The sequence below is a fragment of the Streptopelia decaocto genome, assembly GCF_964273445.1.
Source record: "Streptopelia decaocto genome assembly, chromosome: 3".
NCBI classification, from domain to species: Eukaryota; Metazoa; Chordata; class Aves; order Columbiformes; family Columbidae; genus Streptopelia; species Streptopelia decaocto.
The window spans coordinates 51,151,702-51,175,261 of NC_138656.1; the positions used below are offsets into that span (position 1 = coordinate 51,151,702).

Here is a 23,560-nt window from a genome sequence, read left to right on the forward strand (position 1 = left end):
AACAGGAGAAAAAACTGTCAATGATAAGCAGTATGGTCCCAACTGCCTCTGCTGGTAATGATACATAATGAGGCTTAATTGCAAGCAGAGGTTAGTACTGTTACATTAAACACATTATAATAATGGAGGCTTAAGTAAATGCAATGTAAATACACTGAGGAGAAAAAAAAGACCCCCAGAGACTTGCTGATGCCTTATGTTTGTTTCACTGCCTTGCTAGGTCTAATATTTGCTTTTATATGTTTTCCTTCCTTCTATCACGTTGTCAGTCAAGTATTTCAGGTGTTCCGTGGATTAAGCTATGTTTAGATTTTCAGCTTTGCTTCTACTTAAACTCATGTCGGTCACCTAATTGAATCAAACTTTCTGGCATATTTCAGTAATGAGCCTTAGTCTTTTTCATGGTTAGTCTGAAGTTTTAAGTAGCTATTTAGTTGTTGGTAATTATTTTATTTTTAAGTACTAGTAGTGATATTTGATTTGATTTATATGACGTTTTCCTCTTGTGGTTCTAACTTTTTATTTATTTTTTATTTAGTATTTAAATTCATAGTTTTAGTAGTAGTGTCATGTAGAGATGCCACAACTACTAAGGCATATCTAGCATAGAGTAGAGCTTACATAACTAAAATACATCTGTCACAATATAGCTAGTATTTATGTATGCTCTCCTATAACTTCTGCATGCCAGTGGAAGGAGAATGGAAAAAAAAAGTACCACGTTTTAATAAAAATACTTCTGTAAACAATGACTATGGTCTTAAATTAGAAACGGGCAGGATTATTTGTTGACGTAGTTGTGTACTTTCTGAAATGACCTTTTTGCTTTCTGAATTGTTTCCCACATTGAGTTCCCATGTACTGGCCTCATAATGTAGCAGCACTTAATATGTTTCGTACTCTGTGTTGGTCATGCTAAAGCGTAGTTCTCACTCCTTGTGTTGTTTGTAATTGAGTTTAAAATAAGTATGTGGTTAACATGAGTTCCCTAGGAATATTCTTGAATGTTACAAATGGTTTATGTTCTAGTTTATGTGCCCAACTGGATCAGTATTTCCCCCCTTTTCAGGAAAATGGGGAAAGGGTTCTTTGCAGCTCTACTACTATTTTGACCTATTTACTGAGCATCTTATTTTTAACCAACAGGTGACTATTTGTGATGTCTAATAATTAACAAAAGACAACTCTGACCTTCGTATATGTGACACTGGAAGATCAGAAGGATCTGTTGGAAAACCAAGATTTACTGTTTCCTCTATCCTTTCAGAGTGTTTTGATGTTTCTGAGGTAGCAAATGATTTAAATTGCAACTAGGACTTTTCACTGCTCTGAGCAGCCAGACCTCATCTGCTGCATTCCCTCGGTGGCTGGTAAAGGTCATACGTATGCTCTTACAAGACGTGTTACTTCCCTGGTGACAGCCAGTGTCCATTTCTGTGAAACTGAGAGGATCTTTCGTCCTCATTTCAATGTCATCACTATGAGGTCTGAATCAGTATCACTGAGGAGAATGTGAAATGGAGGTGGCTTATCTCTTACTCCCAAATATCTTTGTCACTTATTTATTGGAAAAGAGTTAGGTCTAATAATGTACCTTCAATAGTTATTGATTTAAAGAACATGTGAATTCTCTGCTGTGGGTAACTATGATATAAGAGAAAGTTGCGTGTTTCTAGTTAAGTAACTAGATAGACATTAAAATTTTTTGTTAACTTTGCATATAATTTCATGAACAGTATACAAAGAGAATAAATAGCTGTGACAAAATGATAAAGAATAGCTTGTTTTGTGTTTTTTTTTTTTTTTTTTTAACAGGCTTTGTCTTACTGAGAATTTATGACTCCTTTCAATTATAACTTGGATCAATTTGATACAGTTTCCCATTAGTAATAAGGGATATTCTACTGTAAAATATATTCAAGGAAGATTGCTGCTTTGCAGCTGTATGTGACTTCAGTAGAACAAACTGTAAGTGTTGATGGCTGGTCTTTATACTGTTGGTAGCATTGGATGACTCAAAAAAAAATCTGGTCCGTATTTCATTTATATCTTCCTCTATTTCCTGGGAACACTTTCTGGCAAGGAGGGTGGATGATTTCTGCACAGTCATATTGGCTGGCCTGGATGAGCCTTCTTTGCAAGTAATCCTAGATGCACACAAGGAAGTGTGAATCACCCTCTTAAACCTGATCCAGGTGGAGGGGTTGGGAGGCAGCCAGCAGGCATCAGAGTGGCGGCTGCTGCTGCTGTGAGAGGGAGATCCCTGTGCATGGGCTTTCCTTCCCAAATGGTGCTGCTGTCTCACTGGAACGTGCAAAGCCAATGCCTGTAGTGACTGGTCTTGCTACATACAGCTAGCATCTGGTCTCCAGTGCAAAGATCATTCAGAAACTGCCATGTCTGTTGCTCCATGAGAGATGAATCAACAAAAAAAGTGTTTTCTGCTGTGGATAACTAACACAAGTTCTTCTTTGTCCCTTCCCTCCCTACTCATGTTAGCACAAAGGCTGGCACCAAAATATTTGTGGGAATAAATGTAACATGGTGGATTGAATGTGGCTCTGGTCCTCGTGTATGAGCCCCGTGGTGGATAACAAATCAGCCACCACGCAAATTTCATAAGACCACAGGCAGGTCTGACCTCAGTCTATGTACTGCCTCCAGCTTTTATTTATCTTTCTCTTGCTCTGCCTTCCTTTTTCTTTCCTCTTCCCCTATTCTTATGCCTGTTCCAATGTATCAGCTCCTTTCCTTCTGTCAGTGCCAGTTTAGAGCATTGGGGAACCAACACGACCTCTTTCTAAATGAAGTCTAATTATGGCTTTTGTCTGTCTTATCAAACCCTTGTTGCTACTACAGCAACTCTATGTGTGCAGGTCTGCTGGCAAAGCCCTCTTGGGCAGGCTGAGGGAAAGAGTTTTCTGCCAGTGCTTTTCTGCTGTTCCAGCAAACATAAGCAAAGCTGAGGCAAAACTACCGTCTGTTAACAGATAAGTTCAGTGAGGGGGATGTGAGTGTTTTACACCTTGAACCCGCACAGTTCTCCTGGTACACAGTGTGCCCCTGCCTGTCCTTTATATTATCTTTGTAGTATAAGCTGAATCCTTATTTTGTCTTTGAGAAAGGACCCATTATCTGCTTCATATTTGTACAGTGCTTAGCACAAGGTAGGCTGTTCTGTAAGTATTTGCCACTGCAGCTGTGACCAGCCATTTGCCCTTGTTGAAGGGCTCAGTGTGGTTTGTCACTGTCACTCTTCTAAGGCAAATACTTAAATTTCTTGATCCATTATGCTCAGTGATGAATGGCTTCTCCTTATGGGATGCTAGTGGAGGCTGAACTTCAGTTTCTAAGTGTGTAGAAAGTGAGTAAAATATTGTGGGTTTTGAAAAGGAGAAATTTAGGTTGGCTGAGTGTACTGCATATCAAGCAGGACTCTACAGAGAGACGCTTATATATATACTGCAGATCTGTTTGCTTATTTGTGTATCTGTGCATACAGAGTTCTTCGGAAGGTCAGGTTGCATTCTGGAGGTCAAGTGAGGGTGGGTGTGGGCAGGGTTGGCAGGGAAAGCAAGCTGCAGATCCCCATGCCTTACCCTGTAAGGTGGGACAGGACTTCTGCCCTCCCTCAGTATTCTCACTGCAGCACACCAGTCTGCCCCAGAACAGCACTGGTCCCAGGGCTGCCTGTTCTACCCAGTATGGCTCAGGGCAGTGCTGTCCGCACAGGGCCTATCAGCTGCCACACAGTGGGTCAGAGCCAGGGCTTGGGGTGGTCCTGGCCCAGCTGGTTTGGATTAGACTCTGTCAGTAGAAGCACAGGTCCAGCCTTAGTGCTTGGTGCTGTGACTCCCAGATTGCCTTTCTACTGCCACAGCAGCCTCTCCAGTAGGCTCAGGAGTGAGTCCTACATGCAAAGACATGGGGCTCTGCATCTGTTTTCTCATGAGGAGATGGTGGTGATGGCAGCAGCCTGGCCTGGCTCTGGGCTGGGCTGTGCCTGGTGCAGGAGGGCATGCAGAGCTGACCTGCCAGCATCGCCCCAGAATTCTTCCTTGTCTTTCCATGGGGAAAGGATGTAGGAGACCATCCCTTGGGCTGCCATTTTATAAAACTCTTTTCCACGTGCTTTCTAAGGTTAATAAACTTCACAGGTCAGACAGCTGTCAGAAGCTGGGATAGATAGCTGATCTTTCTAAAGAAAGAAAGACCTTCTGAAACACAGCGTGTTGCTATCTAACTGCATCCCAGGAAAGCCGGGCAGCATCCAGCTGCACAGTGCACTGGCAGATGGAGCAGTGATGTTCCTGATTTCAGATCTTGTGGCTTGGGATAGCACATCATTCGTGCAAATGTGTGTCCAGGTGTGAGGAAAATGCCTGGGTGGGAGGAGGCAGCGTGAGCAGAGGAGGGTGCAGCACACACACAGTCTCTGTTCCCATTGCGACAGCAATGCTGTGGGCTGGCTCTGTGCCCTGATGTGACAGCCAGGGCTGCCTGGGTGGCCTCTGCCACCAGGTGCCTGCATGTCCCTCAGGTGGGCGTGGGAAGCTGGAGGAGCAAGTTTCCAGCCTTCCCCACGGGTGTGCAGCAATGGAGGTGGTGATGGCCTTGGTGGGGTGGGTGCTTTAGCCCTTTCTTAGCCGACTTCAGTCACCCCGCACATGCAGAAGTGCTTCCTTCCCACAGAGAAAGTTTTGCTAGACTTCAGTAAGTACAGAGACATTACATGTTGCTGTGTCTCTGTTTTGAGAATAGTAGATACTTTAATAAACCAGGAAAGAGTAGCTCAGATTGCAGAAATAATTTAATACTCTTCTGCTGACTCTTTTAACTGGCAGCAAGATGCAGTGCTCTGATGGGCAGTGAAATGGAAAAAACATTCTCCTGAGAAAGAAAATCTGTATTATTTCCACCATGACAGCAGAGCGCATTGCATGGGACTGGAACGTACTGTAACCCATTGAAATGAATGACTGAAAGCAGGACGTAATTCAGCTTGGTTTTGTGCATGTGAAGTTAAGAGATGGGAAACAGAGAAAATAGGCTCTATGCTCTCGATACCCTTGTTGCGTTGTATTAAATGAGACATTTTTCTGCTCTTTCAGCAGATCTAAATCCCTTAAAAAAAAAAAAAAAAAAAACCAAACCAAAAAACAACAAACCAAACCGAAAGCAACAAAACAAACTTTTAGGCCTAAAGCAACAAATTTATTGAGGTCATACAGCTATAATGTTCTCAGTTTCGGTGTTATCAGTCTGTTATACATGTATGCATGGTTTTAGTTATGATTATAATTAATTAGATAATTATATTTAATTAGATAATTATAGAGGGCTTATTTCTGTAAGGCCTTCGACACTGTCTCCCACAACATCTACTAATTCAGAGAGATAATGATTTGAAGAATGGACTGTTAAATGGATAAGGAATTGGGTGGATGGCTGCATCCAAAGAGTTGCAGTTAATGACTCAATGTCCAAATGGAGATCAGTAACAAGTGATGTCCCTTGGGAGTCTGTATTGTGACCTGTAGTGTTCAATGTCTTCATCAATGACATGGGACAGGTTTGAGTGTACCCTCAGCAAGTTTGCAGATAACACCATGCTGAGTAGTGCAGTTGATTTGCAAGAGGCAAAGGATGCCACCCAGAAGGACCTTGACAGGCATGGGGAGTTGGCCCATGTGAACCTCATGAAGTTCATCAAGGCCAAGTGCAAGGTCCTGCATCTGCATCAGGGCAATCCCCAATATCGGTACAGATTGGGGGATGAGTGGATTGAGAGCAGCCCTGCAGAGAAGGACTTGGGGATATTGGTGGTTGAAAATTTGGACTTGAGCTGGCAAGATGTGCTTATAGCCCAGAAAGCCAACTGTGTCTTGGGCTGCATAAAAAGAAGGGTGGCCAGCAGACTGAGGGAGGTGATTCTGTCCCTCTGCTCTGGTGAGACCCCACACTTCAATGACTAGCAGGTGTTTGCTTTCACAAGAATTGTTTGAGTTGTATTGCTCCCAGTAAGACCTCTGTTAGCTGCTTTTCTGGACACATGAACAATTTCCTTATGCCCTTACCAACATTCCTCTAGTATTTTCCTTGTGGTGATGAGAACCAAATTTGAACCAAATTTTGCTGGCATCTGGGGTAATTGCACTGTGCGTCATCTCCTTTTTTATATACCATAAATTGTACAAGAGGTTTCCCCACGTCTACTCTTGGATATTCCTGTTCTCCTGCTCCAGCATTCTTTAAAGCTTTGGTTAAGTTGGTACACAGCAAAGAAGCATCTGAATAATCTGTGAAAACTGCAGACGCTAGGAAAAAAATACTTGTCCCTTACTGTGCTAGGAAGGATATAGTTGAGCTCAGGAAGTGGCAATATGTGATGGCAGAATGTTATCAAATGCTGATATTTAATGAGTACTCCTATCTGCTGTTGGTCTGTCAGCTACCTATGAATAGTTTTCTATACCCTTTACCTAAGTATGTGTCAGCATGTGGAAATACACATTTTGAAGCATGACTTGTACAAGTAATTGGAGAATAAATTAGTCCGAAAAATTAATTGCAAAGCTAATTTAATATCAGCCACTGGGGCTAGCATCAGTATCTTTTAAATGACCTTAGTTATATGGTGATTCTTGCTACTGTTTAGCTGATTGATAATATGAGTTACATTTAGGTATGTTTCTGTATAGGAGATTAAAATATCACCCTGCAGCTATTCAACTCTGTTTTTTTTTTGTGAATACTTTTAGTAGTATCAAACCTAATTAAAGCAGATATTTGAGAAAAGCCCTTATGAAATTTGGGGAAAAAAACAGGTATTTCCCAGAAAATCAGGTTCAGTGGGCAGTTCAGCTCTCTCTGATTTGTTAGCCAGCAGTTGTCAAAGCAAGAGGGAAGTAAGTGAAGGTAGATGAGATCCATGTCAGCTAATTCAAGTCATGTATGATAGGCCTTTCACAGCCTTCTTTCTGAAGAGCAATGTTATAAAGCCAAGGTGATAGAAAAAGGCAATATTGGAGTTTTAGGTACTTTTTAGAAAATATTTTTCTTCTCAAATTGGCACTTCAAAGGGACAATGAAAGCAGTAGCTTAATTGATCTCCTGGCAGCCAGCAGATAAATATTACAAAGCGAATGCACTCACTTAGTTGCTGGCTGCTTCTGTCTTTTTCCCCTGCCCTGTAACACTTTCCCACATTAATTTTCTTAGGGTCCAATAAGAAATAAGATTAAAAGGGAGTGTGGAAGAATTTAACATGATTTTTCTGTCATCTACTACCATTCCTGTACATGGTCCCTCCACCCTCAAAGAAAATGAGTATTAGAAATGTATGATTTAGAGTAGCTCTGAGTTTTGCATTTTGCTTATTTTTCAAGGTAGAAAAAAAATGATTAATTTGTTTTAATGGATATTACACCTTTTGATCTACTGGTCTGTGTAGAAGAGTGGCAACTCCTTACATACGGTGCAATTTCAAGCCCTTTTGTTTTGCCTTTCAAAATTTAAGAAAATTTGTCCTAATAGCTTCTTTCTGAAAAGCCTCCGTTTCTTCCTTCTTTAGTTGCAGCCAGACCAAAACATTCTTTCTCAAATGACACCTCTAACTTGCCACATTTTTCTCTTTGGTATCCTGATGTGTTGATGCGTCTACCCTAATGTGAACCAGGATTTGGTTTCTCAGTACTAGGCTGCTGATGCAGAGAACCAGAGAGATGGGAAGAAAAAAACCAAACCAAAACCAACAACAACACTGCAGGACAGAAGGGTGCCTTCCTGATCACTCTAATGGTCCTCTAGCTTTTACTTACTACATTCAGCACCAAATAAGAGTGAATTGCAAGATGAAAAGGAAAGAATACTTTGTTCAGGGAGGTTCTGCTTAAACACTGTTTTTATTACTGCTTTTGTTTCTTTTGCAGAGTGGGAAGCCCCCAGTTAAGGACATGTTCACAGATCTGAAAGATGGAAGGAAGCTTTTGGACCTTTTGGAGGGTCTGACAGGGAAACCTCTGGTAAGAGAAATGTGTATGAGCCATATTCTCGTTTATTAAAAAACCCCAAACCAACAAATAAACAAAACACACAAACATCAAGCTGTGGGATTTTTTTTTTTTTAATTTTATTTTAAAACCTATTTTGTTTGTAGTGTGTACTTGCTCTCTACATTTCAAGTGAAATTCCCATGAGCTCCACTTATGGGATAAAAGGTCAGGCTGCAGTTAGCTGTGTAACCTTCTCCTGAAGGTTACCATACTGTTTAGCAAAGCATGTAAAACTAGTGGTGTTATTCACATGGTGTATATTTTTAACAGAGATCTTTTAGAGATCGGCATCTGGATGATCTGGAAGAGCATCCTTTAGCCAGATAACTGTGGCCTTTATCTAATAAGCTCATGAAAGATCCCTTAAAAAGAAAATAGAAAGAAAAAAAGCAATGGCTAGTAGGCAGTGCAAAAAATCTGCATCTCCATTGAAAAATCCTTTGTGATCTACAGATAGGAAAGGGTTGAAGACTACTTAAATCTTGTTTAGGAAAGTGTGTGTGTGGCTGAAAACTCCTCCCGTGCTAACATTGATGCCTCTTCAGGAAGTTACATGAGGCATGGTGAAACCTGTGCCATCACTTAGGACTAAATTCTTGATTTTGCTATTTACCGTAAGTTTGAAATCCATTTATTGACCTTATAGAGAACCTTCAGCCATTTAAAATTTCACTTTACAAGCTTGTCAGATGCAATTCACCAGTACTTCCAATGATTTATGGTCTGATTTGAAGTATACTGAAGACAGCAGTTTTTTGGTTCCTAATTCTCTTGATTACCGTGTTCCAAGTTCAGCTCCTTGCTCATGCAGTATGATCATGTTCTGCCACAGGAGTTAAATTGTGGTGACTAAAAGCAAATGGAGTAGCAGGTATTGTCAAGAGTTGTAGTGTTTATTTCTGCCCCTTCCCCCCCACCCTGATATTAAAAGGAAGGCAAAGTCAGGAAGCGTAACTTCTTTCCAGTGTGCAAAGATTTAGCAGGCTTTTGGTGCCAGAAAAACAAATTGCTGCTTGTTCCCTGTTGGGAGCCAAAAAATTTCAACTGCTCTGGCAAACATTCAAAACTCTCAGATTTTCCCCAGGAACTCCCACTTTGCTGTTGCTTTGCCAGTTTATAATTCTGCAGATGCTGGGAATAAAAATTCTGTTCTTACCGAAGATGACATTTTGAATCCAAGACTTGTGTGCCTTGGATTGAGGAATAATCTTCTGACCAGTTTTCATTTTGAAATTGTTGTGGATGCTCTTGTTTGGTTTTTATTCCTACTTAAAAAAAGCTAGAGAAAATTAAGGCATATTTCCTGTTGTTTGCCCGATCATTTATTTTGATTTGTTAGTCAAGTTAATTCTAATATAAACAGATTGTAACTTTTTATTTTCAGCCTAAAGAACGAGGTTCCACACGAGTACATGCCTTAAATAACGTCAACAGAGTACTGCAAGTCTTGCATCAGAACAATGTGAGCATGTTTTTCCACAACTTTTTGATAGATTCTTTTATTTACTCCTGTTTGTACATGAGTTCAAAATGCGGATAACAAAATACCTAAAATGAGGATTTGGTGAGAGATTCTCAAATGTTTTCACTTTTCCTTGTCTAGTGTAGAATGTCAGTGTCTGATGTAGAATTTCACAATTCTGTGAAATCTTAAAACACTAACTTAATTGTATTAACTAAATTGTGTTTTGTTGATGTGTTTAGCTCCCAAAACAAAGGTAACTTTAAGCTCTGCTATGCATAGTTTATGAACCTGGCAGAGCAAAAAATTAATTTCCAGTGATGATGTGTAACTTGTGCAAAAATCTGTAAGAGTATGGTAGGATTTATTATCTTTGTGCTTTTTGTGTTCTACTCTCAAAATCCAGGAGGATCTTTCCATTGATATCTGTCAGCTCTGTGTCAAAACTGTACTGAGTATTTCTAATTTGGATCTTTGTTAACTGATCAGAAGAACAAACAAAATGACCCAAATTCTCCTTTAAAAAAAATGAGAATAGTAATTGTTTTATTTTGTTTTTATGTTTTTACTACCTAGAAGCCAGTAGTGATGTAGTAAAGTGATTTTTCCCCTGAAGAACAATTCCTGAGAAGCTTACTCTCCATAGTTAGAATTTCTATTTGTGAATGTCAGGGCACTAAAATAATAACAACATTCTGGCAATAAAATTCATCCAATGCAAAAAGGCAGCAACATATTGGTGTAAAATGCTGATTGAAGAGTGATATGAACATACTGTACAATACTGCAATTTCCCTTCTGTGTTGGTGGACTAGTGTCATATTTCTAGATAGTAGTCCAAGTTAGCAGTGGGTTATCTGTCTTCTTTGACGTACTGTAAATATTGATTTTTTTTTTCTAAGGATAATTAATGAGTCTTTCCACCTTGAAATTGATTTATTTTATGAAGGTAATAAATGAGATAATGTTGAATTAAAATAATTAATTAGTTCTTCCTTAAGATGACAGGGTCTGGGTTTCTAGAAGTGAACAGCTGATGTTAGCTGAAGGTTGTTAAGGTCATGTACATGATTTATAACTACTGCTTAACTTTGTTAGAAAGCGTGTTTGTGTTAAGATGAGGGAAAAAGGCATCCACTGAGAAGCAGTTGTGTTCTGTTGCATGAGAGTTTGTAGGCTATACAATATTAATAACTTGTGAAATAATTTATAAGTGTTTAAATATATATTGCAAGGATCAGACATACTTAGGGTGTAGATGTTCAAGTGATCCTGTGAACCTTATCCATCTGATGGGCAGAATGGTTCTAAGTAACGAATTTCACCTTTTTTTTGATTTGTGGACCAAGTTTAAAAAATACTAATTAAAAACGTCCACTGGAACTCATTCCATGTAGTCAATATCAGTCTACTGTCAGTAGTACTGTCTGCTGCCAAGTTTCTTTTATTGATTATCTTTACTTAAGTTTCATTCAACTCACCATCCCAGTGGATTGCTGGCTGCATCCTGCAAAGCATTGGTTTAATTCAGAATCGTTAAAATACAGAAATGAGCATGTAGAGTATTTTCATTTATCTATGGTGTAGATGTCAGGACAAATACATTATTTATTATTATTATTGATGTGCAATTAAAAAATGTGAAGTGTGTTTTTGTTGCCCATTCTCAGGAGTGTTTTTCTTCTGTTAGAGGTGAAAAAAGCTCTTGCAACGTAATTGTTTTATTTTTCTGCCCTTGGCCTTTAGTCTTGCTCTTTGCTCCTTGTGTTCTAAAGTGCTTTCCAGTGCATTGTTTAATGATCCACAGTGGTGATTCTTTAGGCATGTTTTTTCCTGCTTAATTTACAGTTATCTTAGAATATGCGCCCAGTATTTGCAAAGAGTATTGCTGTAAGATTCTGTTCCAGCTTCTGTAAAAACTGGGAGATGACAATCCACAAATCCACAAGCTTCCTTAGTAATTTGAAGTGTAATTTTGTGGTTCCATGTTAATTTTTCAAAAAGTTTTGATTTGATTCTCCTAACCAAGAGACCTATGGGGAGCTGAAAATTGTCAAGATGATATCTGAAAGCAATGAGCTTATAAGAACATTTAGCAGAATTAAAACTATTTCTGATTTTGTGATAAGAGCAAAAATATTCATGGAATACCATCATGTTCTTATATATTAGTAACAGCCTGAAAAAAAAAAAAAAAAAGAAGAAATTTTGTTCTTGTTTATTCTGCCATTGTAGGCTGTGTCCAGTGACAGCCAGAGCCTGGGCTGCATTACTGCCCTGTGACTGTCCATATTGTTTAATTGCTAGTCAGCAGGTTTTGTCTCTGTGACCAGCTCTGATTCCTAACAATGCTCAGATGCAGTCCTCAGAGTCAGTGTAAGCTGCTAGGCACTGTGGATGCCACTGTTTTGGAGCAGGGTGAGAAAGTGGGGAAAAGCTTCCCCATGGAGGTGAAACGCCCTGTGCCGCCTGCCCCTGGGGCTGGAGGCTGCACCTGGCTCAGGTTATTTACAAGAATGAAGCCCAACCGTTTGCCCTGTGTGGCAGTATGTTGCAGCATCTGCCACATGTGTACCTACACCCAGGGAGGTCTTTGTCTCCTCTGCCATAGGCAGCTATTCCTAGCCCAGATTCCATAGGCATGGTGGTGACTAATACAGCGTCCTGCTGTTGGTTCCCTCCAGAAGGTGGTTCAGAATTTGTGGCACTTTCTCTGTGTTGACTGAATGAAGACTTGATGCCCCAATTCAGTTCAGACTCTAAGGTAGCGCCGAGTGAGTATCTGGTAGTGTACTCTCAGCTTTGCCTCTTCTGAGGGTGGAATATTTGATGCAGGAGCAGATAGCCTCTCCTGTCCTCTTGCTTTCTGAAATAATCTCTTTGTGTCTCTTTTTGTGTCCTTATCTTTTTAATGATTTCAATTAAAACATCACTGAGTCTGTATGGGGTCCCATGTATATAGGAAACTTGGAAATTTTATTTTTCCCTTGAGTTTTTGATCTCCTTGTATAAGGTTGTTCTATTTGGATGCTGATTCATGTGAAGAACAAACCTATTAATTACAGAGCTTTCATGGACCTGTAATATCTCTGAGTGTGTCTAGGAGCATGACTGCTTATTTATTTTTTTTTTAAATATCAGATCCTTCATGTTTGCATTTCCTACTGGTCAGTTTTAACTGCTAGTATGCATCCCTGTATTAGAGGAGAGCATAAAACTCTTCCAGTAAAGTATCTTCTTTGGTGCCATCTTTTGTTGTGTTGTTTAAGCAGTTGTCATGACAAACTCGGATAAGACAAATACTCTGTCATCCCTAGTCCTCTCTTTCTAACTACTTTTTATTTCAGAGCACTTGATAATATGTGGCTGGACAGCCAGGAATATGGGGTGGGGATGCAACTTGAAGCTGTGATAAGTGTTTAATATAGAGCTGATCCAACCTCTCCAGGTGGAGCTGGTGAATATTGGAGGAACCGACATCGTTGATGGAAATCACAAGCTGACATTGGGGCTGCTGTGGAGCATTATTTTGCACTGGCAGGTGAGAGGCTGCTGAGAAATCCCTCCCTTTTTCCAGGAATCATGTGTGTTGATCTGCTGGGATTCTCACAAATCTTCCTGGGATTTTGGTGGCGGAAAATACTGCTTCTATTTTGGGCTGGTAAATAAAGGCCAGTGTTTGGTTTCTGATTGCTGTCTATTGGTTGTCTCCTGCAATACGTATTCTTGTGTGTGCTCAGTTGTACTCAGTCATGCAGTTTAGTTCCTGATAGTGTTAATTGCAGAGAGGCTTTTCAGGCTGAAGCATTCTATTTATATTCCTTCCTTAAGGCTTTTATGCACTTTTGTTAGCAGGTAGTATTTTTTTACTATCTAGGTAGTTTTGTTGGGTTTGTATCTTGTATGCTGCCATGTATGTTTGTTTCTCAGTCTCATAGGTTGAATTGCTCCTGGTTTATCCAGGTACCTGGGAGGATCATTGAATTCACTTGGAGGGACTTTGGCAGATGTTTACACATAGTACCCAAACAGCAAAGTGCTTTTGTTGGCTGAGCAGGTAGTCTCTTCTCACAGAAAACCCATTCAAGCTGTATTTTTGGGGTTTGCTTACTGGTGAAACTGCAGCACAAGGCAATGAGAACTGTTATACCCCACGCTTAGTGTAGGTAGCACTGAGGAGGAGGATAGTAATGTAAGAGTAATGTATCATTATTACATGAAGCGTTACTGGTTCTTGTAATTAGTAGAGTGCAAAGATTGCCTGAAGACTGCTATTATCAAATTTCATGTGAGGAGTTAGAGTTTGTCATAGGTTTTCATGGGAAAGACCCTTTCATGATTTCTGAAATAGCTTAGTTCAAAGGCTTTGTAAGTAGGAAAAGTGGAGAACATGTCTGTAAGGTATAGTTGCTGCTGTCTTGCAGGTGAAGGATGTCATGAAGAACATAATGTCAGATTTACAACAGACTAACAGTGAGAAGATCCTGCTGAGTTGGGTTCGGCAGTCCACAAGACCTTATAGTCAAGTGAATGTTCTGAACTTCACCACAAGCTGGGCAGATGGACTCGCCTTTAATGCTGTTATCCACAGACACAAGTAAGTAGCAAACAGCTTGTCTGAGACCTAGTGAAGTATGTAGCTTTTTTCCATGTCTTCATGCTTGAGCAATTGACAACTTCTAGCCTTTTTTTTTTTTTTTTGTGTGTGTGTGTGTGTGTGTGTGTGTGTGTGTGTGTGTGTGTGTGTTTTAGTGTTTTATTGTGGTAACACTAACAGTAGAGGGATATTGCCAGAGCCTTGCAAAGGATGGATCCAAGGCAGCAGTGAAACTCTTAGTTCCTTCATGTGCATGCACACTTGCTAATTGAAGTGGATTTGCATGCCACTTAGTGTGCATTATACAATAAATATGCTGAATGGGTCTCTACAGGGGGGGCTGACCACCTTCTTACTCTGTACTACCTTCCTCCTGCCCTCCCTCCTCTGCAAAGGGAAATGTTTCTTCAGGGGGAGTTCACCATATAATTTTAATAGGAAGATACAGAAGCTTCAAAGCAAAGGAATAAGAAAGTCTCTGTAGCTTTTCTTGGATTTTGAATGTATGTTGCTTGAAAGACAATGTATGCAGCTCTTTCAGAACTGTTGAGCAGAAGAATCAAAGGGTAATAGGATACTTCAGGTGTCTGTAGCGTATTCATTAGTTCATTATACTTTATAAGGAATGCTGTAAAATTTTCTTTTCACAGAAGTTTTTGTGTTCTCTCTGATTTTTGGACAACTCTTTGGTAGTCTAAAGAAATAATCATTACAAACTCCTATGAAAGTTGCATACTAGTTCTTTTTTTTCAGTTTTCTTTGTGATCTGCTTCTGGGCAATCCATTCTAATCTGGTGTACTTTAAATGAAGTCAGCTCATTGCTTTGCAAGGGCTGACTGTTCTTAACCATAAATAACCATTTTAACATGGTAATGCTATGATAACGTCTAGAATTTAACCAGGTATGGCCGCCAGGTATGTGTCACAGCAAATGCTTTACAAACACCCAGAATACTTATGCCCAGCAGATACAAAGTGTTCACAAAAGTGTATGTTCACTTTGAGCCTGCTGTTCTCTGCTCTTAAGTGCCCATTTGGGTTGTGCCAACCGAAATAACAGGCTCTGTCACAGGGTTGCTGGCTTTGGGACGGGTCTGCTCTGACACACCTATGGGCCTTGTAGACCAGAGCTGGCTTGTGTTCAGCCTGCATGGGTGCATGAGGAGCGCCTGCTCCACAAAGGTGTCTCTGGAAAGTTTGGTAGGATTTTTCTGCAAAGGCAGAGCAATACTAGCAAAGGTCTTTCTGGAGTTTATCAAAAGTAGTACCAAGTCCCTTCTCTGGATGGTGTGAGCTGTACCAGTGCTATTCGTAGTAGCGTAATTGCAGAGCTCTGCTGCTGGATATGTGAAGCTTTGTGGTGGAGAAAGTGCCAGTGTTTAGATACAAATGAGGCTGAGGTGACCTAGGGTAAGCGAGAGAGGTAGCAAAATTGGCTTTAGGTTCTTTGTTGTCCTTATGTGTTGTGATCGTGTGCTTGGGCTTTGTGGGATCTGAAGTCCCTGAGCTCTGCCTTTTTCAGAGCAGTGTTAAATAGCAAAACCCCCTGCTGAAAACCTTAACTGTGTAACTGGACTTTCCTCTGTCTTTCTGAAATTTCTCAGATACCTGGCTCTGCTGATCTCTGAGCCTTTTATTGCCTCTTCCTGGGAGCTTGGCAGCTGCCAGTGCATTAAAACTCAGCTTTGCTCTCCCTGGGTACTAGTCCTTTAGGCAGGGAAGCGCCATTCTCCCCACACTTTTGAGAAATCTTGAGCTGGGTTTAAATTCAGTTGGCTTTGAAAGAGAAGCTTTAAAAGGTACTTGCAAGGATCAAGGGGATTTGAGCAGGTTGCTAAAGTGGTAGGACAACAAAGCTATTTAGCTTACCCAGACAGTAGTGCTTCCCTGCCTAAGGGACATTTTCAATATTGCTCTTTAGATTTAGCTTAATATGACACTTAATATAGAAGAATTTTGGTGGATCCTATTAACAGGTTTAGTAGCTTGCTTTTCTCTTTATGCATATGTCAACGATTGTTAGCAGTGGTTATAATATCTAGTAACTTTGTAACACTTTGCAGTACTTCATAAAATTATATGAGGTAATTGGACATTTAAAATTTTACTTTACTGGTCTCTTTAATTTCCTAATATTAGGTTAGTTCCTCTTTGAATTGAATTCCGTTCTTTGGTACGATTTTCTTGCTCATAGGTAAATACCTAGATTGCATTTTATCAAAATTTGTATTATGGCAGTCTGCAGGTAGTGGAGATACAATATGCTTATTGCAATGTGTTTTTCAAAGTGAGAGTCTCTGCTAAGGTTTTTTGTGAATCTACGTTGTTATCCTTGTTGCTTCTTGCATGGAGGTACAATATTCCACTTGCTTCTGTCAGTATCTTTGCATATCTCTGTTTCCCGCTCATTCCACTTGCTTTGTGGCTTTTTACTTTCTCAGACCCTGCTGACTTATGACCTTCCTCTTCCACAAAGTGTAATGACTCGACAGATGTTAAAAGGATACTCTCAGGATGATTTACACTGAATTAAGTATTAAAAGAATGAAAGGCAAGCCCACCTCTTCCTCCTAAAGTCCTATAAAGCACAGAATCAATAGCAGTGTTTTAAAGAGAAGCCACTCTTACAGAGGAATGAAAAGTATTTTCATGGCTTTGCAGTCCTACAGCTGTGCTGCTGCAGCACGAGCCTGATCATACCCTGTCAGTGTAGGTACCACTAGGAGGGGGCCCTGTTTTCTGACCCTGTGTCCTGCTCTTTGTTCTGCTTTTTCCGCTTGAGACCTCTTGGTATGTTTTGGATGCACTATGGAACTGAAGATTTGGTTAAGCCTAATGTGAAATAAAAGCTGCTAGCACTGCAAATCGATCAGCTCCTTGGTCTGATCCACATCCTGTTCATCATGAGCTCTTGTGATGTGTGGTGTGTTGTGGTGCTTTTTGTGTGTGTGTGTGGTTTTTTTTTTAATGGGGGAAAGAAATGGTGGGGCAGTGTGAGCAAGCAGGGGTGGAGACCACTGCTGTTCCTGGCTGTGATGGTCTGGGGTGGTCACTGAGCCACATCTCAAGTTTGGAATGAGGCTCTCCAGGAACAGAGTGACTCTTGACTACCCAGCAGAGCCTGATGCAGAAGCATGTAGTAACAGTAATGCTGTGAAAGAAACAGCTGAAGAAAAACGGTTCTGGAATAAATTTTAAACATAGAGTTTATTTATGTTTGTGTTAGTAGTACTTAACTTCCTGTTGCAGTCAGTGAGTGTGTGTACAGAATACATAGCATGGAAAGTGGATGTTGCTGTGGACATGCAGTCAGTTAATTGATTTGTGATTGCCAGATTCCATTTAATAAAAAGAAAGCACATTTTTGTATTTATGCATTTGTGTATATGCACTTATGTTTTTATTTTATGTGTATGTTTGTATAGCTCACGTAGCTAGCTTCATATCCATAACATCATATTCTGCAGGGCATGGAATTTTTTCTTCAGATAAAATTTACTGCTTTCTTTCCTGTTTTGTCTTTATGTTTAGACCTGAGCTTTTCAGCTGGGATAAAGTTATAAAGATGCCCCCAGTTGAGAGGCTGGAACATGCTTTCAGCATAGCCAAAAACCACTTGGGAATTGAGAAACTGTTGGATCCTGAAGGTGGGATATAGTTATTTTACTTGACTAGAAGCTTTTGTGAGGTTTCTTGAAATAAATTCCTTCTGTTGTCCTTTACTATGAATACCAATTCTGGCAGTTTTGTTGAGAGATATTTTGTTTCAAGCCCTTAAATTTTGGTTTAAAAGAATGTAAATTGCAGAGTAAGGGTATGTCTGTGCGTGCATATGCTTCGGCTTCTTGAACATTAATGTTCAGCTGACCCACTACTTAGAGACAGTATACCCAAGGTGAAGTTGGTACCCTGCCTTTGTTTTATTTGAGATAGAAGTTCTACCAGAAGGATCTGTGCTTTTCAGATGAAGTAGAGCATTATGTAGAAATGGGAGAGCTTAAGAGCTCGTAATCTTTTTTTCTTTATGTATACACTGAGTAGCAGTAGCTGCCAGTGTTGTGGGCACTTACCATGTAGGAATGCTTACCAGGAAACTTTCATGGCATTGTAGTAAAATCCTGAGCTGTCGCTCTGCTTTGAAGTGAGCCTCCAAAGGTACAATCTGTACGACAAGCTCTCAAACTTTATAGATTTAAGCACCGCCTTCTTAAAAAACAAGAATAATAAAAAAAGTCACTGAACGGGTAGCTCTCCTAAACTGAGAGAAAAGTGAATCTGAATCAGTGAAACTCTTTTCCATATGAAAAGTAAGAAAATTAACTGACCAATGCTGGGAGTGAGGATAAAGCCTAAATGGAAGTGTTAGTTTATGCAGGATACTGACCCTGAATGGCTTTTCTGTTTGGGACGTGCTCCAGAACAGTTTTCCCCATTTTTCTTATTCCATAGTAACTTCAGGTTTGGGCTTTTACCTCATAATGATCATGCCTTTTAATGCGAATTCACTTCTAAATGTAGAAAACTAATTTTAAATTTTTTTTTCTCCTTTGTACTGCTTTCAACATATGTCAAACCTGGCCTTTTAATTTAAAGCTTTTTAGCTTTTTAAAGGCTACTTAACAGAAAAACCTGTGAACCTGAAGAACCCGTAATCTACACTAGATGTAAAGTCTAGGCTTCATTCTTTGTTCTAAGTAATGCTCTAGAAAAGCTGCTTCTTCATTTATTTTTCCCCATATTTTATCTTTTTTGATGCAGATGTTGCTGTACAGCTTCCAGACAAAAAGTCTATTATTATGTATTTAACCTCTTTGTTTGAGGTCCTTCCTAAGCAAGTCACCATGGAAGACATCCGGGAAGTGGAGACCCTTCCAAGGAGGTACAAGCAGGAATGTGAGGATGGAGAGTTCAACATGCAGCAGGTATTTGTCATCAAAGTCTACCTGGCTTTTCTTGAGTTGTAGTTTTAGCTAATCTTCAGGCTTGTCAGTTTTCTCTGGAACATGCCTTTTATCTTGGGCAAAACAACTGGGAAAATATGAAAAAGCATAGCATCTTCTTTGTGATTTACTTCAGTGGCTCTTCCTCTTTTTTGTCTTTTCCAATTAATGTACAAAATCCTGTGTGTTGAGGTATAAAGTTTCATATGTGTTATGGTTCTTTCTTCTACTTCTCTTTCTCAATTATCTTGGCAAGCTGGAGAGGGTGGCCCCAATATCTTTAACTGAGTTTGCTGCAGGACTTGTGGGATGGTTGTTCATTAGTGGTGACTGTGGCCCTTCTCACTAAACATGTACTCAACAATTACTTTTAAAATTTTACAAAGACTTGAAAGGGATTTTAGTTGTTCTATTTTTAATATCATTTAGGAAGGCATCTTCTGTGCACTTTCTAATAGATTGCTTTTCTCTTGGTTGCATAGGCTGTAGCACTTGAAGAGGAGCAGGGCAGTTCTAGAGCAGATACGCCCAGCACAGTGACAGAGGTGGATATGGACTTGGATAGCTACCAAGTTGCTCTGGAAGAAGTACTTACATGGTTGCTATCAGCTGAGGATACATTTCGGGAACAGGAAGAAATATCTGGTGATGTTGAGGAAGTCAAAGAGCAATTTTCCACCCATGAAGTAAGCTTCTTTTAAATTAATTTGTTTTTTTTTTTTCTTTTTTTTTGTGTGTGTGTGTGAGCTGCAGAACTTCCATCCTTATTCAAAACCTGCCATTCTGTTTCTTGTTACTTTTTTCTAAATTAAAAGCACCTCTAACTGAATGTGATGGTTTTGATACGGGTTTTTTGTTGTTGTTAACAAATAATAGCTTCTTGAAGGTGAAACAGATCTTTTTAGGAGAACCTACAGGGGAACATACTTCAAAACTTTAGTGTAATTTTTCTTTTTAATGAGCTTTTGGTGGCTGGCTCATTGGTGCCTATAATACAAAGACAGTCTGATTCTGGCTGATTTGTGCTTCTCTGCTGCCAACTACTAAAAAGCCCGGTCAGCCTTATGTCACTTTCTGTTAAACGAAGGCAATGCTGAAATTGATAATCATGTCAGTTTAATTCAGTGTTTTTCTGGTCATGATTAGCATAGTTTATTTCAGAAACATATGTTGTTGCTTCCAAATTATTGTTGTTTCCAAATTACTTTGTTTTGGTTCTGTTCCAAGCCTGAACAAGTGTTCTAATGTTGGTAAAAGTTTCAAGTGTCAGGTTAGATGTTTAGGTTTGTATTGTGTCAGCTTACAATGTACAACTGAATTTAAAATCTGAATGCTGATCAATATGAAGATTTTTTTTTTTTCCTATTGTGCTACAGTTTTAAAGTCATGTACCAAAGGAAGAGGTATTCTGGATTTATAGTAAATATGTGAATCTTTAATATTATTAACTCATAGGGTTCCATTCTACAATGTATTTCAGATCTTGTTTTTTGTTCTGTTGGTGATGGATGTTTGTTTTATTTTCTTGATGTGTTTTTCAGATGCTGTCTTCTTGCAAACAGCTTTTTCTCTGAGGTGGTCAGCTTTTATTTACTTTTTTTTCCCCCAATTAGCTGTTTTACTGGCTTTAGAATTTTTCTGGCTCATGGAGAATCTTCTGTCATAGAGAGAAATAGGTCTGCCATGCTTGTGAATTTGATGGTGCCAGCTCATTCTGCAATGCTGTTTTAAATGCAACAATTTATTAGGCCATTTACGAGTTCATAAAGTCCTGTAGGAGCTCACAGATCACGGTGACATGGCTGTTGTTCAATTTTCAGGCTTTTATGATGGAACTGACGGCGCACCAGAGCAGTGTGGGCAATGTCCTGCAGGCTGGGAACCAGCTGGTGGCCCAGGGAAATCTGTCTCCCGAGGAGGAGTTCGAGATCCAGGAGCAAATGCTGCTGCTGAACTCCCGCTGGGAGGAGCTGCGGGTGGAGAGCATGGACAGGCAGTCCCGGTGAGTCCTGCCGCACAACCTCTCCCGGCGCTGCGGGACCAAGCGCTGGTGCTTGCTGCATCTTGGAGGAGTGGGTTTGCATCCATTTGTAAGATTATTTTTTTCAAATTTAACTCTTCAGTTTGTGACATGAAATCCACTTTCTTCATACTTTCCGAGGTGAAATGAACAAAATTAATGTAACTGGGTTTTTCCAGATTCTTATGTAAAAATGTTTAGTGACTGTTATGTTACATAAACATGCCAGACTAAATATATAGTATCTACATGCAGTAGTTACATAAATGTGTTTTTAATATTTCAGTATTTTAAGTTCCTCAATAAAGCATACAGTAAATGTGGATAGGTATGTGTGTTTATACAACTAAAAAGCACTTAGAAGAATTGTTTTCCCACCTGTGGGTTATCAAGCTAAGAGCTGTACATCAAGGGAGAAACTACACTTTGCAGCTCTCAGCAGACGCTCTGTTAGCAGCAAATCCATATTGCAAGAAACAATCCCTGATTTAAATAGCATAATTCATTAACTTCTTTTTGTTGAGAAAAAAGCAAGGATACTTAACTGTATTCCTTATCTTAATGGTGAAAATTTTATTTGATGATAACTAACTGGTTTATGAATGGCCTTCCTTCTTTTGGATAAGAGCTAGAAATTAGTCTTTTTCTTTGGGAAAACTGTTTCTGAAATAACACTGCTTGTGCTTCCCCCTGCAGCCTGCATGACCTGCTGATGGAGCTCCAGAAACAGCAGCTGCAGCAGCTGTCCGACTGGCTGACAGTCACAGAAGAACGCATTCAGAAGATGGAATCTCAGGTCTTAGCAGAAGATTTGGAGTCCCTTCAAAAACAGCTGGAAGAACATAAAGTAAACATTTTTGTCTGTTATGTAGCACATATGGGAGAAGTATTTGGAAAATGTGTATGTTGGTGGGTTCCTTAGATGAGAAACTTGATCATGTCAGAAGTTGGATATGGCTGTGTGCTGAAGGAATGGACTGCATGTGATGTTTGGAAAAAGGATGATGATGGGGTAGAGGGGAACTGGAAGTTTCTGGAAATGCTTTTGTAACTGAACACTTGAGCACGGATGTCTGTAGCAGAAACTGTTATCTTCACTTCATGCAGGACATGAAACCCGTAGATGAAATTGTGTTTTCACTTTGTGCAGGAAATGAGGCTTCTCCTGGTGAAGGAACAGCAGGTGTGAGGAGCAGCATGAAATATACTGTAGACAAACTTGCCTTTAATGACTGACAGGCATTGCTAAAGCATGCTTGAGACATGCAGATTGAAATAAAGCAGGAGTTAAAACTGTCAGGAAGGGCTTTCCAAGTCACTGATTCTAGTCCCTGCTTTTACAGGGATCACATCCCATAGACACTGCTCTCTGATGTGCACAACATTTTGGAAGTGGTTTGTCTCTCAGTTAAGTTTCCAGACGGGAGTTCAGCCTTTCTAGCCTGCAGTGTTTTTTTTTTTTTTTTTGAAGGAGAAAGATGGCCTTTTTATACTTGTCATAGTTGCAGCTTTGGTTTTTGTACTCAGTACTGAGGTTTGACCTTCTCCCCAGCATGGGACATACCTCACAGGACAAGAAGTGACGAGTATTTTTGGTCTGTGTAACTTCCTGTCCCAAATTTGTGTTCTTTCCTTTGCCTTCCAAATCTGTGGAGTGTGAGGTGTATTGTTCACAGTGTAGCTTAGGCTATTCTGGGATGAAAAGTGATATTTATGGTAGTGTAAAGGCAGATTGATCTTGCAGAGATATTTTGGAGGCAGGCATTAACCCTGGAATCTCTTCTTCTAGGATTCGTATGAGTATTTAAATCTGTAGGTTATTTCAAACTAATCAGAGCCATATGCTTTCTGCAGTTTTCAACTGTTGTTGAACATCGTGGTTGATTATAGCACTGTTGATACTTATGAGAATTATATTGTCAGCTATTAAAAGACAAATGTTTTCAGTGATTTTGCTGTTTGGCATGCCCTACAATATTTGCTTATTAACAATAATGGCTTTCTATAGAAACACTTACGCTGTGTTACCTATAACAGCAGACATATAGAAAGTCAGTGCAGTTGTAATATGATTCTTCTAGTCAAGTATGGTGCATACAACTTAAAGCGTTCCTTCATGTTTTCCACCATTTTAACAGAACAGTTTTGGGTTAATTTCTAGCAGTCTTTTGCTTACATTTGTTTAAACTGTGCAGTGGTTGCCAGTGATAAAAATCTGTGTTTAGCTGTTGAATCTGAAGTACTTTGCCACAGCAGTTGTGTTAGTCACTGTGGCCAAAATAGCAGATTAACAAATGTATTTGAAGTTGATAACCTCTCTTTGTTCTTCTAGAGCCTGCAGAGTGACCTAGAGGCAGAACAGGTGAAGGTGAACTCCCTGACACACATGGTTGTAATTGTTGATGAAAGCAGTGGGGAAAGTGCAACAGTGGTTCTGGAGGAACAGTTGCAGGTAAAATGTTAGAGTCCTCTCTTTTTTTAACTGT

General features: G+C 39.8%; 1 protein-coding gene across 4 annotated transcripts in view; it reads left to right on the plus strand.

The window, feature by feature from the left end:
- UTRN (utrophin) overlaps positions 1 to 23,560 on the plus strand; it is a 369,822-nt gene that overhangs the window by 66,748 nt on the left and 279,514 nt on the right. For 2 of the 4 annotated variants that reach the window (XM_082049170.1, XM_082049169.1), the window contains 10 exons: positions 7,932 to 8,024; positions 9,439 to 9,516; positions 12,965 to 13,057; positions 13,941 to 14,113; positions 17,646 to 17,761; positions 18,873 to 19,036; positions 19,537 to 19,740; positions 20,875 to 21,056; positions 21,771 to 21,921; positions 23,407 to 23,526. In XM_082049170.1, coding sequence (XP_081905296.1) covers positions 7,932 to 8,024; positions 9,439 to 9,516; positions 12,965 to 13,057; positions 13,941 to 14,113; positions 17,646 to 17,761; positions 18,873 to 19,036; positions 19,537 to 19,740; positions 20,875 to 21,056; positions 21,771 to 21,921; positions 23,407 to 23,526 — 1,374 coding nt within the window. Of the gene's footprint in view, positions 1 to 7,931; positions 8,025 to 9,438; positions 9,517 to 12,964; positions 13,058 to 13,940; positions 14,114 to 17,645; positions 17,762 to 18,872; positions 19,037 to 19,536; positions 19,741 to 20,874; positions 21,057 to 21,770; positions 21,922 to 23,406; positions 23,527 to 23,560 lie in introns of those variants that run through there. The other 2 variants (XM_082049171.1, XM_082049172.1) reach the window with 2 other exon arrangements.